Source organism: Castanea sativa, chromosome 9, assembly GCF_040712315.1.
Source record: "Castanea sativa cultivar Marrone di Chiusa Pesio chromosome 9, ASM4071231v1".
Classification (NCBI taxonomy): domain Eukaryota; kingdom Viridiplantae; phylum Streptophyta; class Magnoliopsida; order Fagales; family Fagaceae; genus Castanea; species Castanea sativa.
In genome coordinates, this window is record NC_134021.1 from 36,375,904 (window position 1) to 36,395,796 (window position 19,893).

The 19,893-nt window shown below is 36.4% G+C and overlaps 4 protein-coding genes and 1 long non-coding RNA gene across 5 annotated transcripts; 2 read left to right on the top strand and 3 right to left on the bottom strand.

Moving 5' to 3' along the window:
- Nucleotides 1-501: 501 nt before the first annotated feature.
- On the top strand, nucleotides 502-9,517 carry LOC142609137 (putative N-acetyl-gamma-glutamyl-phosphate reductase, chloroplastic). The gene is made up of 17 exons (XM_075780759.1): nucleotides 502-1,273; nucleotides 1,379-1,469; nucleotides 2,437-2,493; nucleotides 2,890-3,030; nucleotides 3,553-3,660; nucleotides 3,835-3,921; nucleotides 4,061-4,110; nucleotides 4,217-4,275; nucleotides 4,809-4,865; nucleotides 4,971-5,051; nucleotides 5,782-5,861; nucleotides 5,999-6,045; nucleotides 6,664-6,725; nucleotides 6,812-8,241; nucleotides 8,328-8,399; nucleotides 9,149-9,263; nucleotides 9,381-9,517. The coding sequence occupies exons 1-12, from the start codon at nucleotides 1,152-1,154 to the stop codon at nucleotides 6,002-6,004; spliced, it is 939 nt and encodes a 312-aa protein (XP_075636874.1). The 5' UTR covers nucleotides 502-1,151; the 3' UTR covers nucleotides 6,005-6,045; nucleotides 6,664-6,725; nucleotides 6,812-8,241; nucleotides 8,328-8,399; nucleotides 9,149-9,263; nucleotides 9,381-9,517.
- LOC142609138 (proteasome subunit beta type-5-like) lies at nucleotides 7,396-9,508 on the top strand. Its single transcript, XM_075780760.1, has 5 exons — nucleotides 7,396-7,449; nucleotides 8,106-8,200; nucleotides 8,328-8,510; nucleotides 9,149-9,249; nucleotides 9,381-9,508. Exons 1-5 carry the CDS (start codon nucleotides 7,396-7,398, stop codon nucleotides 9,506-9,508), a joined length of 561 nt encoding a protein of 186 aa, XP_075636875.1.
- A 1,370-nt stretch (nucleotides 9,518-10,887) lies between the features above and the next one.
- On the bottom strand, nucleotides 10,888-11,610 carry LOC142609853 (uncharacterized). Its single transcript, XR_012839700.1, has 2 exons — nucleotides 11,204-11,610; nucleotides 10,888-11,089 (listed from the first exon to the last, which is right to left on the bottom strand). It is a non-coding gene; the product is annotated as an uncharacterized LOC142609853 (long non-coding RNA).
- Nucleotides 11,611-12,667: 1,057 nt separating this feature from the next.
- Nucleotides 12,668-14,887, bottom strand: LOC142609373 (uncharacterized). The gene is made up of 2 exons (XM_075780942.1): nucleotides 14,698-14,887; nucleotides 12,668-13,965 (listed from the first exon to the last, which is right to left on the bottom strand). Exons 1-2 carry the CDS (start codon nucleotides 14,865-14,867, stop codon nucleotides 13,173-13,175), a joined length of 963 nt encoding a protein of 320 aa, XP_075637057.1. The 5' UTR covers nucleotides 14,868-14,887; the 3' UTR covers nucleotides 12,668-13,172.
- A 546-nt stretch (nucleotides 14,888-15,433) lies between these two features.
- LOC142609782 (G2/mitotic-specific cyclin S13-7-like) lies at nucleotides 15,434-18,380 on the bottom strand. The gene is made up of 9 exons (XM_075781502.1): nucleotides 18,196-18,380; nucleotides 17,442-17,583; nucleotides 17,295-17,355; nucleotides 16,961-17,200; nucleotides 16,750-16,875; nucleotides 16,397-16,645; nucleotides 16,152-16,310; nucleotides 15,863-16,038; nucleotides 15,434-15,771 (listed from the first exon to the last, which is right to left on the bottom strand). Exons 1-9 carry the CDS (start codon nucleotides 18,230-18,232, stop codon nucleotides 15,639-15,641), a joined length of 1,323 nt encoding a protein of 440 aa, XP_075637617.1. The 5' UTR covers nucleotides 18,233-18,380; the 3' UTR covers nucleotides 15,434-15,638.
- Nucleotides 18,381-19,893: the final 1,513 nt, after the last annotated feature.

A 19,893-nucleotide genomic window follows, 5' to 3' on the forward strand; every position in this document is an offset into this window, starting at 1 on the left:
TGTAAACGGCGAGGGTGCCGCTTGTATATTTCTGGCTAGTAGAGAAACATACACCGGATCGTGTTCTTCGTCAGTTTGGGATGGTGCAAGAAATTCCCGAAGATGTTGATACTGACGATGCCCTTCATAAGATAGACTTGAGGGGGAAGATTGAAGTGGATTGGAGGGTCAGACATTTTAGCCACATCCAAGTATGGAATACGAGAGCACAGAAACTATGTCATGGAGCACGACTAGAGGGTGCTATGTCGAGTGTTCATCCATACTTCGGCTGGTATGGTAAAGTCACATGAAGGTTTGTCGACCACACTAGCGCCTCTCTTCTTATTACGGTAATCGCTTTGACCTTTCTTTCCAAATTTTGTTGCGTATTACCATTTTTGCGTTACGTGTACTAATTGTATTACAACATTTGCAGGTCGTCATGCACAAGCAAATGTTGATGCTTTATGTAGTAAACAGTCCTGAGCACAAGCTGATTACAGCTACGGTAAAGGAAATGGATCGCCTTCACCGTCTAGCTGCCCATCTTCCCTTGGAAGATGCGGATACAGCAAATCCAGAACTGCCAGAACATAATGCACGACCAAGCACGAGCTCAACTCTTGCCAGCCATAGCCATGGCCAGTGTGTTGCACCCCATCAAGGCCAAAATCAACCCCCTCCACCCACACATGCTTATCCTGCCCCAGAGTTCCCTCCACCCCCACATGCATCACCTGCCCCAGAGTTCCCTCCACCCCTACATGCATCTCCTTCCCTAGAGATCCCTCCTCGTACTACTCCCGCATTTCCTGACCTACAAATCCCTGTACCCACTGCACATGCATCTTCTTACCCCGAGATCCCTTCACCCACCCTATGTACATTTTCTGACCCCGCTTATCCATCCCTTACTCCACCATCCTTTGATCTCGGCATTGATTTCAATGACACCCCTCAGGTCATGCACACTCAATCTCCCTCGTACAACATTGGTCATATACACCATGTACCACCCCATAGTGACTCCATGTCATTCATGCCCACTCCTGGACTGCATACAGCTCCTATGACTATGATCCTCAGTCACATTTCGTCCACTACACCATCCTCCCCCGCAGTTGTAGTATCTTCAGTTGTTGGGAGTCAAGCAAATCAACCAGCTGTGCATGTCGAGAATGAGCAAGTTGATGATCTACAGTCTCCCCCACAAGGTCGGCCTAAACGCACAAGAAAAGCACCTCCTTGTGGGACAGGTGGTCACAAAGCAGGACACAAGGCTGGCCCCACGGTATGCATTGGTCATTTACTAGCTTTGAATACTTCTGTGTCTGCTGTTATAGTTGGTATTAAAATTCATTTGATCCATTGTTTCTTTGTAACTTCGTCTTTGCAGCAAGGCAAGGAGCCTGACCAAGGAGATGCGGTACCCCCTCCCCCACATACCAGACATTATACAAGACAGCGTAAGCATCAAGTGCCATAGGGTGAGCACCCCATCTGCCTACAAATGGTGTTCAATTCAGCATGTATAATTTGCCCAACTCAGCACCCTTTGCAAGATTTGTAAGGCTTATCAATATGCTTGAGGGTTTATGTTATCTCTTTTTATATGTTTATGCTACACTAGTCCTGAATATTTTTGATTGAGGTTCTTGAGGACTAACAGACCAAGGGACTTAATGAAAACAAAACCTAGGAAATTATGAAGCTTGGAAAAGTTCTCATTTAGTTAGTGCTATCCCAAGGATTTAGGTAATCACCAATCATGAAATAGTCCGTCGCCTCTTTAACTTTGACCAGTAGTCCGCCACTTGTTAGTTCAATTGGAACTTCTGTTAGGTCATAATTCTCATTATTTCTTGATTTTTGCCATTGGGTTTTATGATTTTTTTATTTATGGAAAACCACGTTTATTGAGGCTGTTATGTCCCTGTAACCTCGCTTTTTTGCTGTCAAACTTTTTATTTGTCCCTGTAATCAGCTGCTTTCCAATATTTGCATGACTAGCTATGGTGCCATGTCATTTAGGTGCTTTCTAGTGGAATATTAATCTCAGAAGGTCTAGTCAGCTCACTGCTCGCCCTCTCTTTTCTTCTCTTTGTGTTTTGTATTTTGACCACATTCTTACAGTTTACCTTAACCCCTTTTACCACTTTAAGGTTTTCTCTTCAAGGATTTTGCCATTTATATTCTCTTCTCTGCCTCTGCTTAGACACCCAAAACCAAAAGAAAAGCCTCTTTCCATTGTCACTGTTCCAAAAGCATATAGTTTCTTATTCTTTCCCAGAGCAAAAGCTACCTCCTTCAAATTATTAAGCATCAAATTCCAAGAACACCCATAAAGGTAAAAATCTCTTTATACCCCACTTATTTATAATTATTACATATATGCATGTGTGAGAGCTTATTCTCTTATTTTAAAACTCTCTTGCATTTTTTTACCCCTGACAGAAAATGAGCACTGCAAGCTTCACTTCGAACTTCTTTGGTACTGGGTGCTTTTGGAAGGTTTGTATTTGTATAGCTTTCTGTATGTTTCTTGAGAAAATGTAGTAAAAGAAACAAATATAAATTTCTGAGTTTTGAACATTGAAGTACAATGAAAACAGCCTGATACAAGTATGTGGCTTAACTGAGTTGATTTTTATTTCCAGAGCCCAGTAAGGAGAAAAAGAAACTGGAATTTTTGTTCTTTTTTTTTTTTGTCAATTTTCTTAGCCACCAAATTGGGAGGGAAAACAAAACGTAGTTTTGTTTTTTACTTTCTGGGTTTTAGCTTTTTTTGCATGGTATTTGGGAAGTTCATATATGTGACCAAGTGTGGAGTTTGAAAGTTGGGAATTAGTGGGGGTTTTGACTCTGCTTGAATTTGTGGTATTTGAAAGTTATGTAACTAAAATGCAGGACGAGTCAAGGATTTCAACGGTTAAGAAGCAAAATGAAGGCAAGGTGTTTGTTAAATGTGTTGTGAATACCAAAACCCAGAAGACAGAAAAGGCAGTTAGGATTGGTGTTCTTGGAGCTAGTGGTTACACTGGTTCTGAGGTATAGTTCCTCACTTACAACTTCTTTCTAAACAAATATAGGCTGTTTATTTTGGTCTGTTTCGGGTGTATGTATGTGTGTGGGTTGGCAGGTAGAAGCTATTTGAAGCTAAAACAGTCAGCTTTGAAATTTTGCTATGGAGTAGGAGAGAAAATCACCTGAGAATGTTTTTTACTAATGTATGCTAAGCAAGTAGCTCTAGGAAGAAGACGTTCATTTATGTCGAAATAAATTAATAAACCACAATCTTTTGTGCTAACTCAAAAAGTTGCCATGAATGCACTTTTGAGTTTTTTAATAAAGATCTTACATAAGTTTGAGAGGATTTTTTTTTTCCCCCGAAGTTCTCAACTTCATCCAATCATTTGGATGTCTTTAATACTGTAAATTTAGCCAACTCCTTTATTTTGTTTTCTGATAAGTTACTGTAAATTTATCCATATTCAAGTTTTATTTATTTATTTATTTTTATTATTATTATTTTTTCACTTGACAAAAGTATTGGATGATCTTTTTTGGCAGATTGTTCGGTTACTGGCATGCCATCCCCACTTTGGCATTACTCTAATGACTGCTGATAGAAAAGCTGGCCAATCAATTGGATCAGTGTTTCCTCATTTGGTCACTCAAGTATGATAAATTTCACTTAAATATCTCCTATGGTATCATTGCACTTGGTAGTTTTGAAGGTCTCGATTTAATAATAGAGGTTCAACATAATTTGATGATAGTGTGTGCTTTTATAGCATGGTTTTCAATACTTTGTTACGAAAGTATAATGCTTGACTTCCTCTATATATGCAGGATTTGCCAGATATGGTTGCAATCAAGGATGCAAACTTTTCTGATGTGGATGTTGTATTTTGTTGTTTGCCACATGGAACCACTCAGGTTTTTATTATTCCCTTCTCCATAGGTTGATCTGTGACCTGCATTTTCAAGGCCTAGTGAATGTTTTTTGTATTGAAATGCAATTTTAGTTCCTCTCTCTTTTTACTAATAACTTGTAGGATTATCTGTTAAATCACAGGAAATCATCAAAGCCCTTCCCAGAAGTTTGAAGATTGTTGATCTTTTTTAGTAAGCTTTTGCATAAGCACTATTTTGTTCAGTGTTTGTTTGTTATGGTTGTGTTTAGATGCATCTTGTGGTAATTTCAAAACTTTCTATTTTGCTTATGTCAAAGTTTTATGTTATGTTGCCACAGGATTTCCGGCTGCGAGATATATCTGAATATGAAGAATGGTATGGTCAGGCACACAGAGCGCCAGATTTGCAGGTAGGTAACAGTGGTCTTCTGGGTACTTAAACCTGTCTCTCACATCAAGTGTTGAGATTTTTCGTATCCCAAGATATATTTCCTTCTCATTGAATGGGGTGCATATGAAGCTATTTGGTAATGGGATAATGTGAATTTGTTCTGTCTTTATCTCTGTCTCTGTCTCTCTCAGTTCTCTCACTATCTATCTTCAATTGTACATGGAAGCCCAAATCTTAGGTGTCAAAATTAAACTCGTGACCATATGAAAGTTTTTTTCTTAAATTCAGAGGTACTTGCCTGTGAGTTTCTTGTTTTTATTTTTGATATTGAATTTTGGTCAAAAAGTTTGGCAGGTGGTTCAGATCCTCAAGCTTTATATAAATTGCATTACAGCCACTAGGGTTTCAATCTCTGTTTTTGCGTATGGAGTTAATTCTAAGGTAATCCCCACTTTCAAAAAGGACATATTCATGGAAAGAATTTTTTGATTACCCTCAATTGGAACTGCTTTCTTGAGACGAAGTTTGCACTTCCTTGTCCTCAATCGACGCAAAATCTGGTGTGAGTGGTGCAGGTTAGGATTTTCTCACCTCCTTTTAAAAATATATATATATATATTCTTTGCTCAATATTCTTGGTGCATTGTTTCATGGCTTTTGCTTCCTGGTTCACCATGCAGGGCGTGGTGCCAAAGAGGCAAATTTGTATACTGAAATAGTTGAAGGAATTTATTCTTATGGAATTACCAGGCATCGCCATGGTAAGATTTTATTCTTTATAAAACTTGAAACATGTGTTGATGCTTCATGGAAGGACTAGCCACGGATTGTAAATAATAATGTTATTAATAAGCGCAGTGAAATATGTTAAACACATGTAGCTAAAAAATAATTATTGAAAGAAATGTTACCTAGGCAATGACAAAAGACATCCCTGATGGAGAAAATGGCCAGCCTTTTGACCATTATGCTCAAGTATGAGCTGACGATTAGGGGCAGTATGTTAAATGACTAGGAAAATGCCCCTCATGGATCTATGCAGTCTGCAGTGTGAAAGAACTATCCACTGGTAATTTGCACTGATTTATGTTTCGGTCATGAATACCAGCTCTTTTGCAGAGTTGAATACTGCATGATCTTCCCTTATTGCAGGGGAGTCTTAATTTGAGGTTAACTTTTGTATCATGTCTTCTTGTTTCTGGAGCAAGTTTATGTTGCTTGAATAAAACAAATCCTCATGTATGACTGGGTTTAGGTGGCCAAACATAATAGGTGGAATTTGCTGATCAATTTCAGTCTTCAGTTGGGTGCTTTATGGTTTTGAATTGGCTGTCTTGGTCTTCCCTTTTTATTTCTTTTGTCTAATTTAGAACTATTTAATTGTTCAATAGTTTTTGTGCTTATTTGAGGAGGTAATTTGTGACTTTGAGCACTATATTTGTATTCATTAGATGACATGAAACACTAAACTTGGTTATGTGTTAAATGCAGTTCCAGAAATTGAGCAGGGACTCTCTGATGCTGCAAATTCAAAAATAACTGTCAGTTTTACTCCACACCTAATGCCAATGGTAATGATTAATATCCTGTTAAATTTTTATGTTTCTCTATCTTCACTAACTCTTTCAAAGTACTAAAGTATTTTATTCCTTTTCTGTCTTCTAAATCCGTGGTATGCAATCAACGATATATTTGGAAATGGCTCCAGGTGTAACAATTGAGGACTTATATCAACAATTGAAGATCTCTTATGAGGTATACCATTTCATTGTAGTTCAGTGGGTGAGCTACTTGTCAGGTCCATCATTGATCATCATAAGGAGTTAAAGTGATTGAATTGAGCATAAAATAGAATGATTGTGGTGTATGCACACAACAGGCACACATAAATTTTAAGACATCAATTATAGATAACTTGCATCTCCTTGGGCATACTTTTGGTCTCAGTTTCAACCGTCACCTGATAATAGGCTTCGTGTAATTGCTTATATAACTTGGATTGACCTAGTACACGCAATCCATTACCAATTTTCTGGGTATCAAGAGTTTCTTGTCAGCTTAGTTTTTCATATTTTTAGTTTGGTGTACATTCTCATCTGCTGAAGGCCCGAATGCATTCTTGAGTTCTTAGCATGGATTTATTGATTTCTACCTTTTGGGATCTTTTAAACACAAGCATTTGACTGTTTGTGTTGTGTATTTATTTGTATCTTGTGATAAATTGTTTGCTATCATTTTTATTTTGTTATATATGTGGGAACAGCACTAGGTAATGACTATGCACACAGCTGAAGAGAGCATTTTATAATTTTGAGTATTTTTCTTATTTTGGATTTTGTTGCTCTTTTTTTTTTTTTTTTTTTTTAAATCTAGGGAAATCAGGAATCCATGGATTTGGCATCTTTGCAAAGCATCCACATAGAGCAGGAGATATGGTATAGTAATTTGCTTAGATTATAATGATGATCCATTTTAAAAGCAAGAAGCATTTGAAGTAAAGGATACAATTTACTGTCTGTAGGTGATTGAATACTCTGGTGAACTTGTTAGACCTCCTATAGCTGACAGGAGAGAACGCTTTATATACAACTCCTTGGTGGTAAGTGTTTTTTTGATATAATAATTGGTCTGATTATTGATATGTGTGCATTATTGTTTCCCTACTGAGTTAATTGAGTATGAGAGGATTAAGCCCTTACTATTTTAATCCTAGAAGTCCCCTTACAATTTTACACCTTAGTTTTAGATACCATATTGTTATCTTAGCTTGCCAGTATTATGAAGGTTTGCTGAATTGGAAACTGGATAATTCTTTAATTTTGATTATGCTACTATAGTTTAATTACTTCTAGTAGTGGTATAGTATTGGTTTTCCAGTAGTATATGCTTTTATTAATATAATATATTTTTTACTTTGAATAAGTTGTCCTTTCTGTTATACATGAAGAAAGCATCAAGTTCCTTTTCGAGATAATTGACTAATTAATGTTGCAAGTAACATTAATCGTAGTGTTCAATTGCATTGTCTAAAGTGGATGGGAAATGTCATGTTGCACTTACTCTTTAAAGAAAATCATTGAAATCAATCCTTACATGCTTGGCACTATGGCTGGAGGAGCTGCTGACTGTCAGTTTTGGCACAGAAATCTGGGCATTAAGGTAATGTATTAAAATGATTATGCTGTTTTCCCCAGATTCAGAACATATTTTTTCAGGCATGTTGGCTCCAAATCATTTGAGTAAGTGAGTGTATAACGATTATTATAACTTAGTATCGTTAGCTTTATGCTGTCTGCTTTGTAGTGTTGATGTTATCAGGAAAAGTCCAATTTGTTAAGCCAACCTTTTTAGTATAGTGAAGTCTTATTGCTTTGTATATACATTAGGCAGCTAGAAATTGGTGTAGTGGTGAGGGTTTCTACATACTGGATTATCTTGACTAACAAAAAAAGAACATTTATTTTCATCATAACACTGATTCCTTAGTTCTTTTCGAAGATGGATAATGGAAATGGTAGAAATAATAATAATAATCCCTCCCAAAAAGGAAATATAATTTGATTTGTTAAATAGTCACTTCTAATTTTAGAGCTTATGCAAAGTCAGTTAGGCATTTTGCTTGAATATTTAAGTGGTGGCTGATCCAATGCCCACTGAAGAGACCATAGCCTAGCCATAGAAAATAGCCTGGCATGCCCTGGTGTGAATATGTCATCACAAGCAGTGCCCATTTTTTAAGTAGCTTTAAAACCCAATATTATGTGTTTTTCTTCTTTTGTCACTTCCTAATTGACACTTTTCTTGGCATTATTTAGTGTCGATTGCACGAATTGGCAAACAAGCGGGATCATTTCAGTTACAGGAGCATCAAAGCTGTTGGCAAACATTCTGTACTCTTACCGTGGAATGGGTCTGTCTGTTGGGACCATGATTGCTGGATGGGATGAGACGGTAAAGACATATGACTGTATCATGTTATGTTTTCACAGTATCTTTTAATCAGACTCTTGATATTTGTATTTTCTATATGGTTGTAGGGTCCTGGACTATATTATGTGGACAGTGAAGGAGGAAGGCTCACCCTATGCTTATGGTGTCCTGGACAATGGGTGTGTGCTCTTTCCCCAGTATTTTACATTGCCTAATGTCTTCTTGAAATTTGTTGAAGGAAACAATGATTTTTGCATTTTTGACCTTATTTCGCATGAGATTGATTGGAAGTAGGCAGTATTACTTCCTTGAAATACCAGATATTAGAGCAAAAAATTAAAACATATATTATTAAGGAAAGAAAATATAAAATAAAAGGACTGGGAAAATCCTTTCCTTTTGGACTTGAATTTTCCACCCATACGTGCTCGCTTCCTCCCAACTCCTCCCTGCTTTTTGCTTAGGTTTATGGATGTATGGGAGGACTGAATTGTGGGCTAAGTATTGAAATTTGAAAGAGTCCCTAGAATTTTGTAATTGCGGGCAAGAATGTAGGCACTTTGTTTTTACATATTCTGCACTTGATCAATTTATATAGCATACGATGTACAGGATGCTTGAGAATTGTGGTGTAAATGGGGGATGCCACTATTTAGGAACTTGGCTGAACAGGCCAGCTTCACTCATTTTGTTTATGCAAGTTTGGCAATTTGTACTTGTATGACTTCCATAATCATAGGTGTATGCTGCCTTATCCTATTTTTCCATATTCTGTGTGCTTTTCCATAAAAAATTGAGCCCTGCCTTTTTCTTTCCCCCCTCTCCCCGCTCCCCTTCTTTTTCCATTAGCTTGCAGTTTATGGCAGATTTATTTCTGAGTCAAATGTATACTTGAAATTTCTGTTTTCTATGGCACTACTTACACCAGTTACCGGTATGATATGTCAATTGAAGAAGCTGCAGAGTTGGCTAGAAGGTCTATTTATCATGCAACATTCCGTGATGGTGCCAGTGGTGGAGTTGCTAGCGGTACTCTCTTTGTGGTCTCTCTCTCTCTCTCTCTCTCTCTCTCTCTCTCTCTCTCTCTCTCTCTCTCTCTCTCTCTCTAAACACCACACATCCATGATCACAGTATAATTTGAACTTGTTCTTTTTATCAGTTTATTATGTGGGACCTGATGGATGGAAAAAGCTCTCTGGTGATGATGTTGGAGAGCTTCATTACCACTACTATCCAGTTATGCCGAGCACAGTGGAACAGGAAATGGTTGAAGTAACTGGGGCATAAAGCTCTTGCTGAACTTGGACTCTGTTATAGATGTTTTCTCCGTAGGAGATGGGGGCCTAAAATCCTTTAAGCACATGCATTTCCAGTTGGTCTTTCAAACAATTTATAGATAGACTTGTCTCTAAGGTTATATCACTTATCAGAGCCCTATGATTAATGGCTGTGTAGTGTTGTTGGACAGACTATTGTTGCTGATTGTTCAAAAGTTTTAATTAAATTCTATTTGGTTTTACCATTTTTTAGTCTCTATGTGTGTGCGTGCTTTCATGGCAAATACCTAAGCAAAATCTTGCTTTAGCTGCTGCTCTTGTGGGCAATGGAAGACCTCATTTGGTTTGAGAGGTTCTAGTAACAAGAGACTTTATTTGGTTCAGTAACAGTGATATTGTAGGGTTTTACCCAATGTTTATGCTAGTATCTTTTTGGGAAGGAAGGATTGAGTATATAGGAAAGGTATTTGAAATGACTCGGTTGTTATTCTTGATATTTTCGTAGTATAAACATTATCATTCAAATTATAATAAAAAAAACATTATTATGTAATGAGTAATGACCAAAGAGTGGGATGCTAAATTATTTTTTAGTTATTATATTTATTTTATGAGGCATATTTAGTTACTATTGTAGTTATTTTAGTTTTATTCACACAATTTTATTTAAAACTTTGACATTTTTACAACACTTTTTAAATAGTATGCCAATTGCCAAATGCTATAAATATATTCAAAATTTTTGGCATAATATTTTTTTTTTTTATTTAAACATGCTCATAATATTAACTAGTCATAAACTCACAATAACTCTATTACAAAATAGTTAGACTCTTATCAAAAAATAAAAATTATTTTCACTTACAACTTTTTAGGAGAAAAACTCCCCATCTAAAACTTTACACCATACAAACTCCCCAAATTCGACTTTCCAGGCAGAGAGCTCAGCCAGAGAGTTGGGACAAACTCGATCCCTATGAAGTCGATTTTTATTAGTTTTTTTCTGAATTTTTTTTCCTTACTTTTTTTCGTGTGCTTTTTTTTTCTTACTTTTTTTTCCTTAACTTTTATTTTTTTCCTTTCTTTTGCTTACTTTTTTTTATTGGTAGAATTTTTTTTCCCATTTTCTTTCTTACCTTTTTTTTTCCTACTTTTTTCCATTTTTTTTCTTACTTTTTTTTTTTCCTTTCTTTTGCTTACTTTTTATTCTTACATTTTTTTTCTTACCTTTTTTTTTCCATTTTTTTTCTTACTTTTTTTTTCCGGTTTTTTGCTTACTTTTTTTTTCCGGTTTTTTTTCTTATTTTTTTTCCTTATTTTTCTTATAGTCTCAACAAGAAGCACCAACATAGATGAGTATAACAGCTAATAGAAATAATTAACAACTAATTAAAAGATAAAATTAACCATTCATAATATCACAATATAGAAACAGGTACATTGGATACAGAATACTTCGATTACAAGTGCATTCAGTGATAAAAGAAAATAATAATTGTGCCGATACAACCCAGTAGTAAGTTCAAATACACAATAAGGAGAATCACAATTTACATCTAGAATGGCATTCCAAAATCGAGTATCTGCATACCTAAGAAAAATTGAAATATTGTCGTTAGGTACCAACAGCCAAAACAACGGTACTAATCTATGTAACTTGGATAATTGATACAATCATGAATAATTATATAAAAGCATCACTTACCTAGGTTGGGTCAGTATTGCTTGTCGAAGCCCCACGGGAAAGCGGACATTTTCTACGGTTATGCCCATGTTGATGACACAGTCCACAGCTCTGCTTTTGTTGAATCTCCCTCAAGTCAGAATCTGGCCTTCGGCTTCCCGGTTTTCGCCGGACCCCATCCATCTCATTCCGTATCCTAGACTTCACAGGTCGGCCTTTGGCCCGCAACAGGTCTGGGTCAGGCACCCACTTTGGACCTTCCACATCCCTCCACAATGATTCTGACTTTGGCACCACAAATTGGTATGAGTACGTGCGAATGGCGTTCTCCAAACTATAGCATGAGTCAATATATGCACTAGCATCTTGCCCCAAGTACTAAAGAACTGTAATCGCATGTGAACAAGGGATCTTTCGATTTTGCCACTTTCCACAACCACATGTTCTGGCCAATATGTTTATTTCATGACTATGTTGTGCCCCTCCAGAGCTATGGATGTTGTACGCAATCATTACTTGATATATACCATGGACATTATTAAATGGCCTTACTTGGTGTGTTTTAGATTTTTTCAAATTTGCATCAAAGATTTCTAAGGCATATTTACTCCACACCTTGCCCTCCAAGAGATCATGAGTAATTTTTTTGTGTCGATCATGGAAATACGCGACAAGTTTGCTCCAAGTGAATTCAACCAGTGCAGCAATAGGCAGGCCACGGGCACCTTTGAGTACTCCATTGAAGCACTCCGAGACATTGGTTGTCATAGCCCCATAACGGTATCCACCATCACGTAGCTGGGTCCACTTCTCTATATCCTCTTTCATTAGATATGTGTATGGCATGATGGATGGGTCAGGTTCACTTACCTCTTGTTCAGTGGCTGATTTCTTCCTAAGGGCCTCGATCTCGGCTTCCTTGATAGGTTGCATGTACAACTCAAATTTAGCTTCCTGAGTAGCATACCCCGCTTTCAAGGCCAATGACTTTAAAGTGGCGTCCTAAAAATGCGTGTTGAAGTTGCTAGCAACATGTCGAAGGCAATATCTGTGGTATACTCGTACTCGTCCATGATCATCTCTAGGCCAGTTTGCAATTGCGCTTCGAATACCCTTATGTCGGTCAGAAATTATGCATATGTCCTTATTTGCTATCACATCCCCCAGTGCAAACCTGACGCAATCAAAAAACCACCTCCAACTAGGCCCTGACTCTTTGTCCACAACAAAGAAAGGCGAGAGGCAAAACCTTGTTGTTGGCATCGGTGGCCATTGCAATCATCAACACCCCTCGATATTTACCATACAAATGGGTCCCATCAATACCGATTACCGGCTTACAATGTCCGAATCCTTCAATGCAAGGAGCGAAAGCCCAAAATACATATCGCAATATTGTAACACCTTCCTCCCTCGGTTCGGTGAGATACCGCACGGTGCCGCCTTCTTGATCCAAATATGCCAACAACAACTTTTTCAGCCTTTCGTAAGACTCTTCCCAATCGCCGAATATCTTTGCAATAGCCCTTTGTTTCGCATCCCATATCTTATAGTAAGAAAGCTTATGTTCATAATACTTCCCTTTGATGTAATCTCTAAGGTGTTGAATTGTTGCCGTGTGATTTTCTCGCAACGTTGGAACAAATTCTGCTGCAAGAAAATTACAATCCATCATTCTACCATCAAGAGCCATGCCAAGGGTCATACAACTGTGAGGACCCCCATAAGATGTGACCATCCATGTTCCCTGTTTAGGCTTCATGACTACTCCAACGTACCACTTGCATGACCCATCCATGCATTTCACATACAGTCTACTTTTGGTCGACCTACTAGTCAGAAAGTTTCTGTTATGCTTTGCGGCATAAATTGTTAATGCACGTTTCACCGCTTCTTTATTCGCGAAAATCAACCCCGTACAAAAGTTCATGTCCGCATTCCAAGAAGAAGCAAATGCTTGCTCACCAACTTCAGGATCAACCATATTTTCCTAAGTATTTTCATAAAATGATAAAGCGGGAGGTTCATAAACGGGGGTTGCATTTGTAACATGCTGAACTCTAACAGTAGGGTTTGCATCATCTTCATCACATTCCTCCATATCATCAACATTAGGATTGAGAGTAATTTCATGGTCATCAACACCCCTATCAAAGTCACCTCGCTCAATCCTCTCTTCGTACTCATCTCTATCGTCAAGATCTTCCCCAACACAGTGTTCGTCTTCATCTTCAACTACTGGAATTGTAGAGGATTCACCTCGATGTGTACAAAATTGATCTTCATATCTATTGCCAGGTTCGCTCTCAACTGTTCTTGGTGTCTCTTGAAAAGGGGGTGTATAGCCTCCCAACGTGGTGCATTGATCATCTAGGACTGCAAACTGTAGAGATGTAGTTGTTTGTACAATATCCTCTATACCGACTTCTGCACGCGGCTCCAAAGTGACGTACAACTCAAAATTTGCTACTTGTTCCCATTGACGCATCTTGTGAAACATGAACTTCACATGTTTGTCTTCTGTTATCGCCATATATCTGTAATTAATGCATTGATTGAGGATTTCATGTGGAGAACGGAAAGTAATATGTATGTCATGCAAAGCAGGGTTCAGTTGCATCTCTTCCATAATTTTTATCTTCAAATCACTCAAGGTCTTTAACTTATGGCGTATCATTATATAACAGTACTGGATACCCGGACCTTGAAATGGAAATCCGTCATAAGGGTTGGCATTGCTAAGGGATCCACCGTAGTATAGAGTTATATAGATCATTATCAACCTATAGATCATCAAGTGCAATTGTGTTAGTGACAAATTTATAACTCTCAATCAACATCAATCACAAAACTTTGGGTATGACATGCCAACAATACTAACCTCAACCAAATTTGCATATACTCACATCCAAATCATTCTAGAGGCATGACTTTCAAAACCCATTCAAATAAGATATGATGAACAAAAATATTATAGCAACTAGTTACCCATTGAAATTTTTGTTACAAATTTTTGTTACAAATTTTTAGTATTTCCCCAATACTAAATATTCCCAATAATTAATCACAATATTAATTTTTTTTAAAAACCTAGAAAATAATTTAATCACAATATTTACACTAACAAAAAATAAGCAAATATTCCCAATATGTTGTAATAACATATAATTAATCACAATATTTGGTACTAAAAATTCCCAATTTACAATCACAATATTAATTTCCTAAAAAAAACTTAGCAAATAATTTAATCACAATATTTACACTAACAAAAAAAAAAAATTCCCAAATATGTTGTAATAACATTAATCACAATATTTCCAATAATTAAAAAAAAACTAACAAATAATCACAATATACTAACAAACTACCCACAAACAAACAAACAAACTAATCACAATATTTACACTAACAAACAAAAAAACAAAAATTTTCCTAATATGTTCTAATTGTTTCTTAAAAAAAATAACCATTATACTAACAAAAAATATCATCAATATTGTAAAAAACATTACCTGAGAGTTGATGAAAGTTGAGTGTAATTGTTGTGTGAGTGATGAGGGTTGTGTGAGTGATGTTGCTGTGAAAGCAGAACAGAAATGAGAGCATAAGAGATGTGAGCCGGGTAAGGGGGAAAAAGGTCCCAGTTGGGACCCACATGACACGTGGATGGGTTGAGGACCATTCACAGAAATCGAGTTCAGGAGACTCGATTTTTAGAAGCAAATAAATCGAGCCTCCTTTACTCGAGTTACGTCCACGTGCCCAAAAATTATGGTGACCAAAAATCGATTTACTTTAAGTTATCACGTGCTGTGTGCAAAATAGAAATCGAGTTCATTGAACTCGATTTTTATGGCCAAAAATCGAGTTCAATGAACTTGATTTTTGTGCCTACTTGGACTGCTAGTCCAGCTCAGCTAGGGGCATGATGGAGAAAAATAAGCCAAAAATCGAGTCCAATAAACTCGATTTGTTAGAAACCAAATTTGTTTCAAACCTTCGCTTACTAATGATATAGTTTGAGTTTTGTAGTTAAATCTGAAAAAACGCCATGAATCAGATAAACATAAAAATATGGACACATTCTGCAGAAAATAACATAAGCAAAAAAAATTGAACAGGACTATTCGATTAGGATATGAAAGCTCAGGAATATGGACAGATTTTCATCTAGCGTTGAGATGGGGCAGAAAACAGTTCATTCAAACTATTCGTTATTCACAATTTAAATCGGGGTGAAGAATCTGATGGCTTTAAAACTTGGATTTTTTAGATCAGTGGGGACCATAGAGGAACAATTACAATGAATAAACTCTAGAAACTTGAAAGTCATAAAACGAATGAAATCTTTCTTGGGACCTCTTTACAATATCCAAGAATCCAATACAATTTTGCAAGCTGAATGGTGAGACATCTCACATAAAGCAATGTGATTGATGAAACAATGTTCTGTTTACAGCAAAAGAGCAGCAGGTGGAAGCAACGAAACAGCTCCTCTTTCCGGATTTGAGTACTTCCTATACACAGCCTGAAGCTTGCTTTTCACAGCCATTGCATGGAAGCTCACTAGTTGTTTAGCACAATCCCTGGTTTTTAGAAACAAAATGGAAAACCATGAGCACACAAACTAGAAGGAAAAAGGCAAAAATAAATAAGGCAAAGGCAAATTTAACTTACATCAATTGTGGTTCAGAGAAGCCAGTGTAACGTTTAAGGGTCTCGTTCCAAGTAGGAGTCTTCTTTAGAGTGCAACGAGCCGCATAGACTGCTGAGGCAGCAATCATTGAGGGGCAATACTTTATGGTATAATGCATGATACCCAACTCAGCAAGAAAATAGACCATGCTTTCCAACTATACAGACAATTGAAACATTTTTTAGCAAAATATAAGAAAACAAAGAAACAAACTTTTTAGGTTCACACAAAATTCAGAAGTATATACTAGAATTGGAAAAGAGTACTAACTTCTTTATCAGGAATAGATGCCTTGATGAAACGGGCAAGGAAAACATATGGTGTAGGCACAGTCAAGGTCCATTCTAGCTTGCCAAGAATAGTTTTCTCCATAGTCAGTACCTGTTCATGAGTGTAAGCTCTATCTGAAAGGTGTACAAAGTCATTGACCTGCACAAAACATTAGTCTTAGTATCAATCTACAGCCAAGCTTGACAATTTATATGCACATCTTATGAGTAATGAAACATTATTACCTCAGGGGGCCAGATTTCTTCATACTTAGAGGCCATGAGCATGGCACTGATGCCCACCAACTGCAATTCCCTCCTTGACACAATCTTAATTGCGAGGAACCGATCAACTATATTGATGGTCAGATAAAGAGTTTCTGGCGAAAGTTCAAACTTTCTATGCACATCTATCAGCCAATCCACCAATATTGCTCTCATACTTTCATTAATCTCAGGCTGCGAGTCGATATAGTCATGAGGGCGACTCTCATTCTGCATTACATACATTACCAGAGGCTTAAGTACAATCAAACCAAATTGAGAGACATAGAATGAATTTAATTAAATGGGAAAATATGTATATAATTTTTATATACCTCAACTAGTTTATAGAACTTGTAAATGTCCTCAATGTATTCCACAGCAGCTAAGTCATTACCAACATCTGCTGCATCAATATCAATAATCTGCTCCTTCGGTTTGTTAGTCAGACCACAAGCAGCCTAACAAAATAGGATCAGATTTTTTAGTGCCCCAAATTTGAAGAACAATCAAACAACAAAATAGAAGGAGGAATTGAAATTTCACCTTACTGCGGGCAGTAAGGACTGAAGAAAAAGCATGCGCTTTCTTTCCAGATCTTGCTTCTCCATCCTTTTTCTTGATGATAGGAATATTCTCTTGCTTAGGCTTGGCATCATCCTCCTGTGTATCCGGGCTTATATCAATCACTTCCACGGGCTTTGGTTTAACGGTGGCTTTCTTTTGAGGCGGCTTAGGTGCCCCACCGGCTTTTTTACCCGCATCCACATTCACACAAACTTGTTTCTGCAAATTCAGACAAACACAGTATTCAAAATCAGATATTCTCTCAATTTCCAAAAAAGAAAACGAAGAAAGAAACGATGAATGGGAATGGGACCTTGTTGTTTTCAGCAGCTGCTGCAGCTTGTGCATTTGCCAGTAATTGAGCACAGAAACTCCTGAAAAGGGCAACAGAAAAATTCAACAAGAAGAAAAGAAAAACAACAGCAATCTTAAATTAAGAGAGATGAAGAGCGAGAGAAACCTTGTGATTGGACGATTAGGCTTGCCTTCAATTCCTCTAACTGTTGCCACATTCCCAATATCTCCAAGTGCTCTGCGGTTTCTTGCATCGCCTGCAACATTCTTCTTCGGTTGTTGCTTAGCCCCTCCAACTCCTGCCTCTCCTATAAAAATTGAAAGGAAATTTCAATAAGAAAGAACATAACTTTCAACCTGAAAAGCAATCGATTGGCTATATCAGATAGCAAAAGATTGGTGATAGGAGTAGAGGAAGGAGACCCCATCAGTCTGTTAATTTGTTTCTAAGTTTTTTTTTTTGGTCAGTTTTCTCAGCAGCCAAACAAAAATTTTAACAAAAAAACCATTAACAAAGGAAAAACGTTCCCTTTGGATCAAGATCAACAATTGGGAATAAAAATTCAGTGAACCCAGATAGATAAATCTGAATAAAAAGGCGAAAGAAAAACAAAGAAAGATGAATAAATATGTAAAAATCAAATCAAAGATTAGCCAACTCCCCCCCCCCCCCCCCAAAAAAAACGGATATATAAAGAAAATAATTTTAGATAGAAAGAAACCCACCGAGAATAATCAAATCCGTACTATTTTCCCCATAAGAGTTCGGATTAACAAATGGGTATCAAACAAAAATGAACCATACTAATCAAATTAAAGATAAACCTTTTATCGAAAACCCAAAAAGGGTCTCATATTCACATAAGAAATAAAAATCATTACTAATCTTCAAGAAAAAGAGAAAGAGAGCAAAGGAATACCTCTGGGTTGTGGTGGAACAATGGGTCTTGAAGCCATTTCAAAGTGCTTGAGAAAAAATGTCTCTCTATCTCTCCGATCTTCTTTCACTTTTCTCTCTCTGACGAGCACAGAATGAGAAGAACCTCGAATGAATGAAACGGTTGCCTTTTTGTATTGTAAAGTGGGGGAGAGCTATGCACAACGGTCGAATTTATTTTTGAATTATGACCGTTCGATCTGTTTTTAATCCAACGGGCTGTAGATGGGGGTATGGAATTTCTAGCCGTTGGAGGCTCTTCACTTTTCTTTATTTTACCGTTGGCGTGTTAGGGTTAAAATATGGCGTGCGCCTTTGGGAGACGGGGTGGTATCAAAACTTCTGTGCAATTAGTGTCAGATGGAGACACGTGGATTGGTGGAGCGCTATTTAATCTTGTAGGGTTATGTGGCAGGTTTGGAAAAGGTTAGCATAGTGTTGTTATAACATTTTGACAGGGTTGGTGGGGTGAGCTTCGCTGTCATTGCCAATTCAATGTGAATATTTTTGCTATTAATAGAAACTAGGCATGTGAAATTGGTCTATTCATGCTTAGCCAAATAGGCAAAATACTATTTTATTCAAGAGGATTGGTGAGTCAAAACTTAGGATGGGTTTGAAAAGGGATTGAGTCATTAAAAGGGTTGTTTGGTATGTCATTTTAAGTAACAATTTTTAATATTTAAACAATATTACACATATTTTCACACACTTTTTCAACCACCCGTATTTTTAAAAAATACAAATAATATTACTAGAACAACGTTACCAAACAGTATTTTAATAAAAAACCAGACCATTTAATTAGTAGAAAAATTGTTGGCCAATGGTATAAATAAGTTTAGTGCATTTAAAAAAAATTAGTGCATTGTCATTATGGTCTATTGATAAGTTTATTTATTTTTCCAACTTATTTATATACAACTTTTAGAAAAGAAAAAAAAATCTCAAAAAAAAAAACTTTCTAAAAAAAAAACTTATAGAAAAAAAAGAAGAAGAAGAAGTATAATGTTCAAAACCCCAATTATTAAAATAAATTGAACTTTAAAAAAGAAGATACTTCATAAGCATTTACAAATGAGCATATAATAAAATTTATTATCATCACGTAAAAAATTTAAGATCAAATCTTACTTATACTAAAAATGTGAGAGTTTAAGAGAATAAACATCAACTCCCCTTCTCCCAATTGTTCTAATAATTAAATTATTATAAAATAAAATAAAAAACATATTTGACATCAAAACAACCCTAACAAAAATTATAACAATGTTATATATACACAACAATTTTCACAACTTGTGAAGGTGACAAATTTTGATTAATGTACCACTTTCATATAAGAACATTATCGACATCACTTTTATTGTCGAACAATAACAAAATGGGCCTATCAAAAAAAAATAACAAAATGGGAAAAATAGTATAAAAAATTATGTATCTAAACTTATTTAAAAGATTAATAATAACAACAACAAAATTTCATTCAAGTTTTAGGATGACTTCTTATTCATTATAGCACAAGAAGAATGTAAGCAAGCTTTAACCTACCAGGTATTTTTGTGAGTCCTCAAAAATGGGATGATATTGGAAAGAATTTTTATACAAACAATATTAAACACATCAGAAGATTAGATCTTCTAGAGTTTTTAGAGTAACTCCACTATGAAATCTCTAAACT

Coding starts and splice junctions, on each gene's coding strand:
- LOC142609137 (XM_075780759.1), top strand. CDS start 1,152: ATGTCGAGAATGAGCAAGTTGATGATCTACAGTCTCCCCCACAAGGTC. Junction 3,661..3,834: donor TTCCTCATTTGGTCACTCAA/GTATGATAAATT, acceptor CTATATATGCAG/GATTTGCCAGATATGGTTGC. Junction 4,866..4,970: donor ATCTGGTGTGAGTGGTGCAG/GTTAGGATTTTC, acceptor TTCACCATGCAG/GGCGTGGTGCCAAAGAGGCA.
- LOC142609138 (XM_075780760.1), top strand. CDS start 7,396: ATGGCTGGAGGAGCTGCTGACTGTCAGTTTTGGCACAGAAATCTGGGC. Junction 8,511..9,148: donor TCGCATGAGATTGATTGGAA/GTAGGCAGTATT, acceptor TACTTACACCAG/TTACCGGTATGATATGTCAA. Junction 9,250..9,380: donor CAGTGGTGGAGTTGCTAGCG/GTACTCTCTTTG, acceptor TCTTTTTATCAG/TTTATTATGTGGGACCTGAT.
- LOC142609373 (XM_075780942.1), bottom strand. CDS start 14,867: ATGGTCCTCAACCCATCCACGTGTCATGTGGGTCCCAACTGGGACCTT. Junction 13,966..14,697: donor CAACTTTCATCAACTCTCAG/GTAATGTTTTTT, acceptor GATGATCTATAG/GTTGATAATGATCTATATAA.
- LOC142609782 (XM_075781502.1), bottom strand. CDS start 18,232: ATGGCTTCAAGACCCATTGTTCCACCACAACCCAGAG. Junction 17,356..17,441: donor CCTAATCGTCCAATCACAAG/GTTTCTCTCGCT, acceptor TGCCCTTTTCAG/GAGTTTCTGTGCTCAATTAC. Junction 16,646..16,749: donor AGTTCTATAAACTAGTTGAG/GTATATAAAAAT, acceptor TATGTAATGCAG/AATGAGAGTCGCCCTCATGA.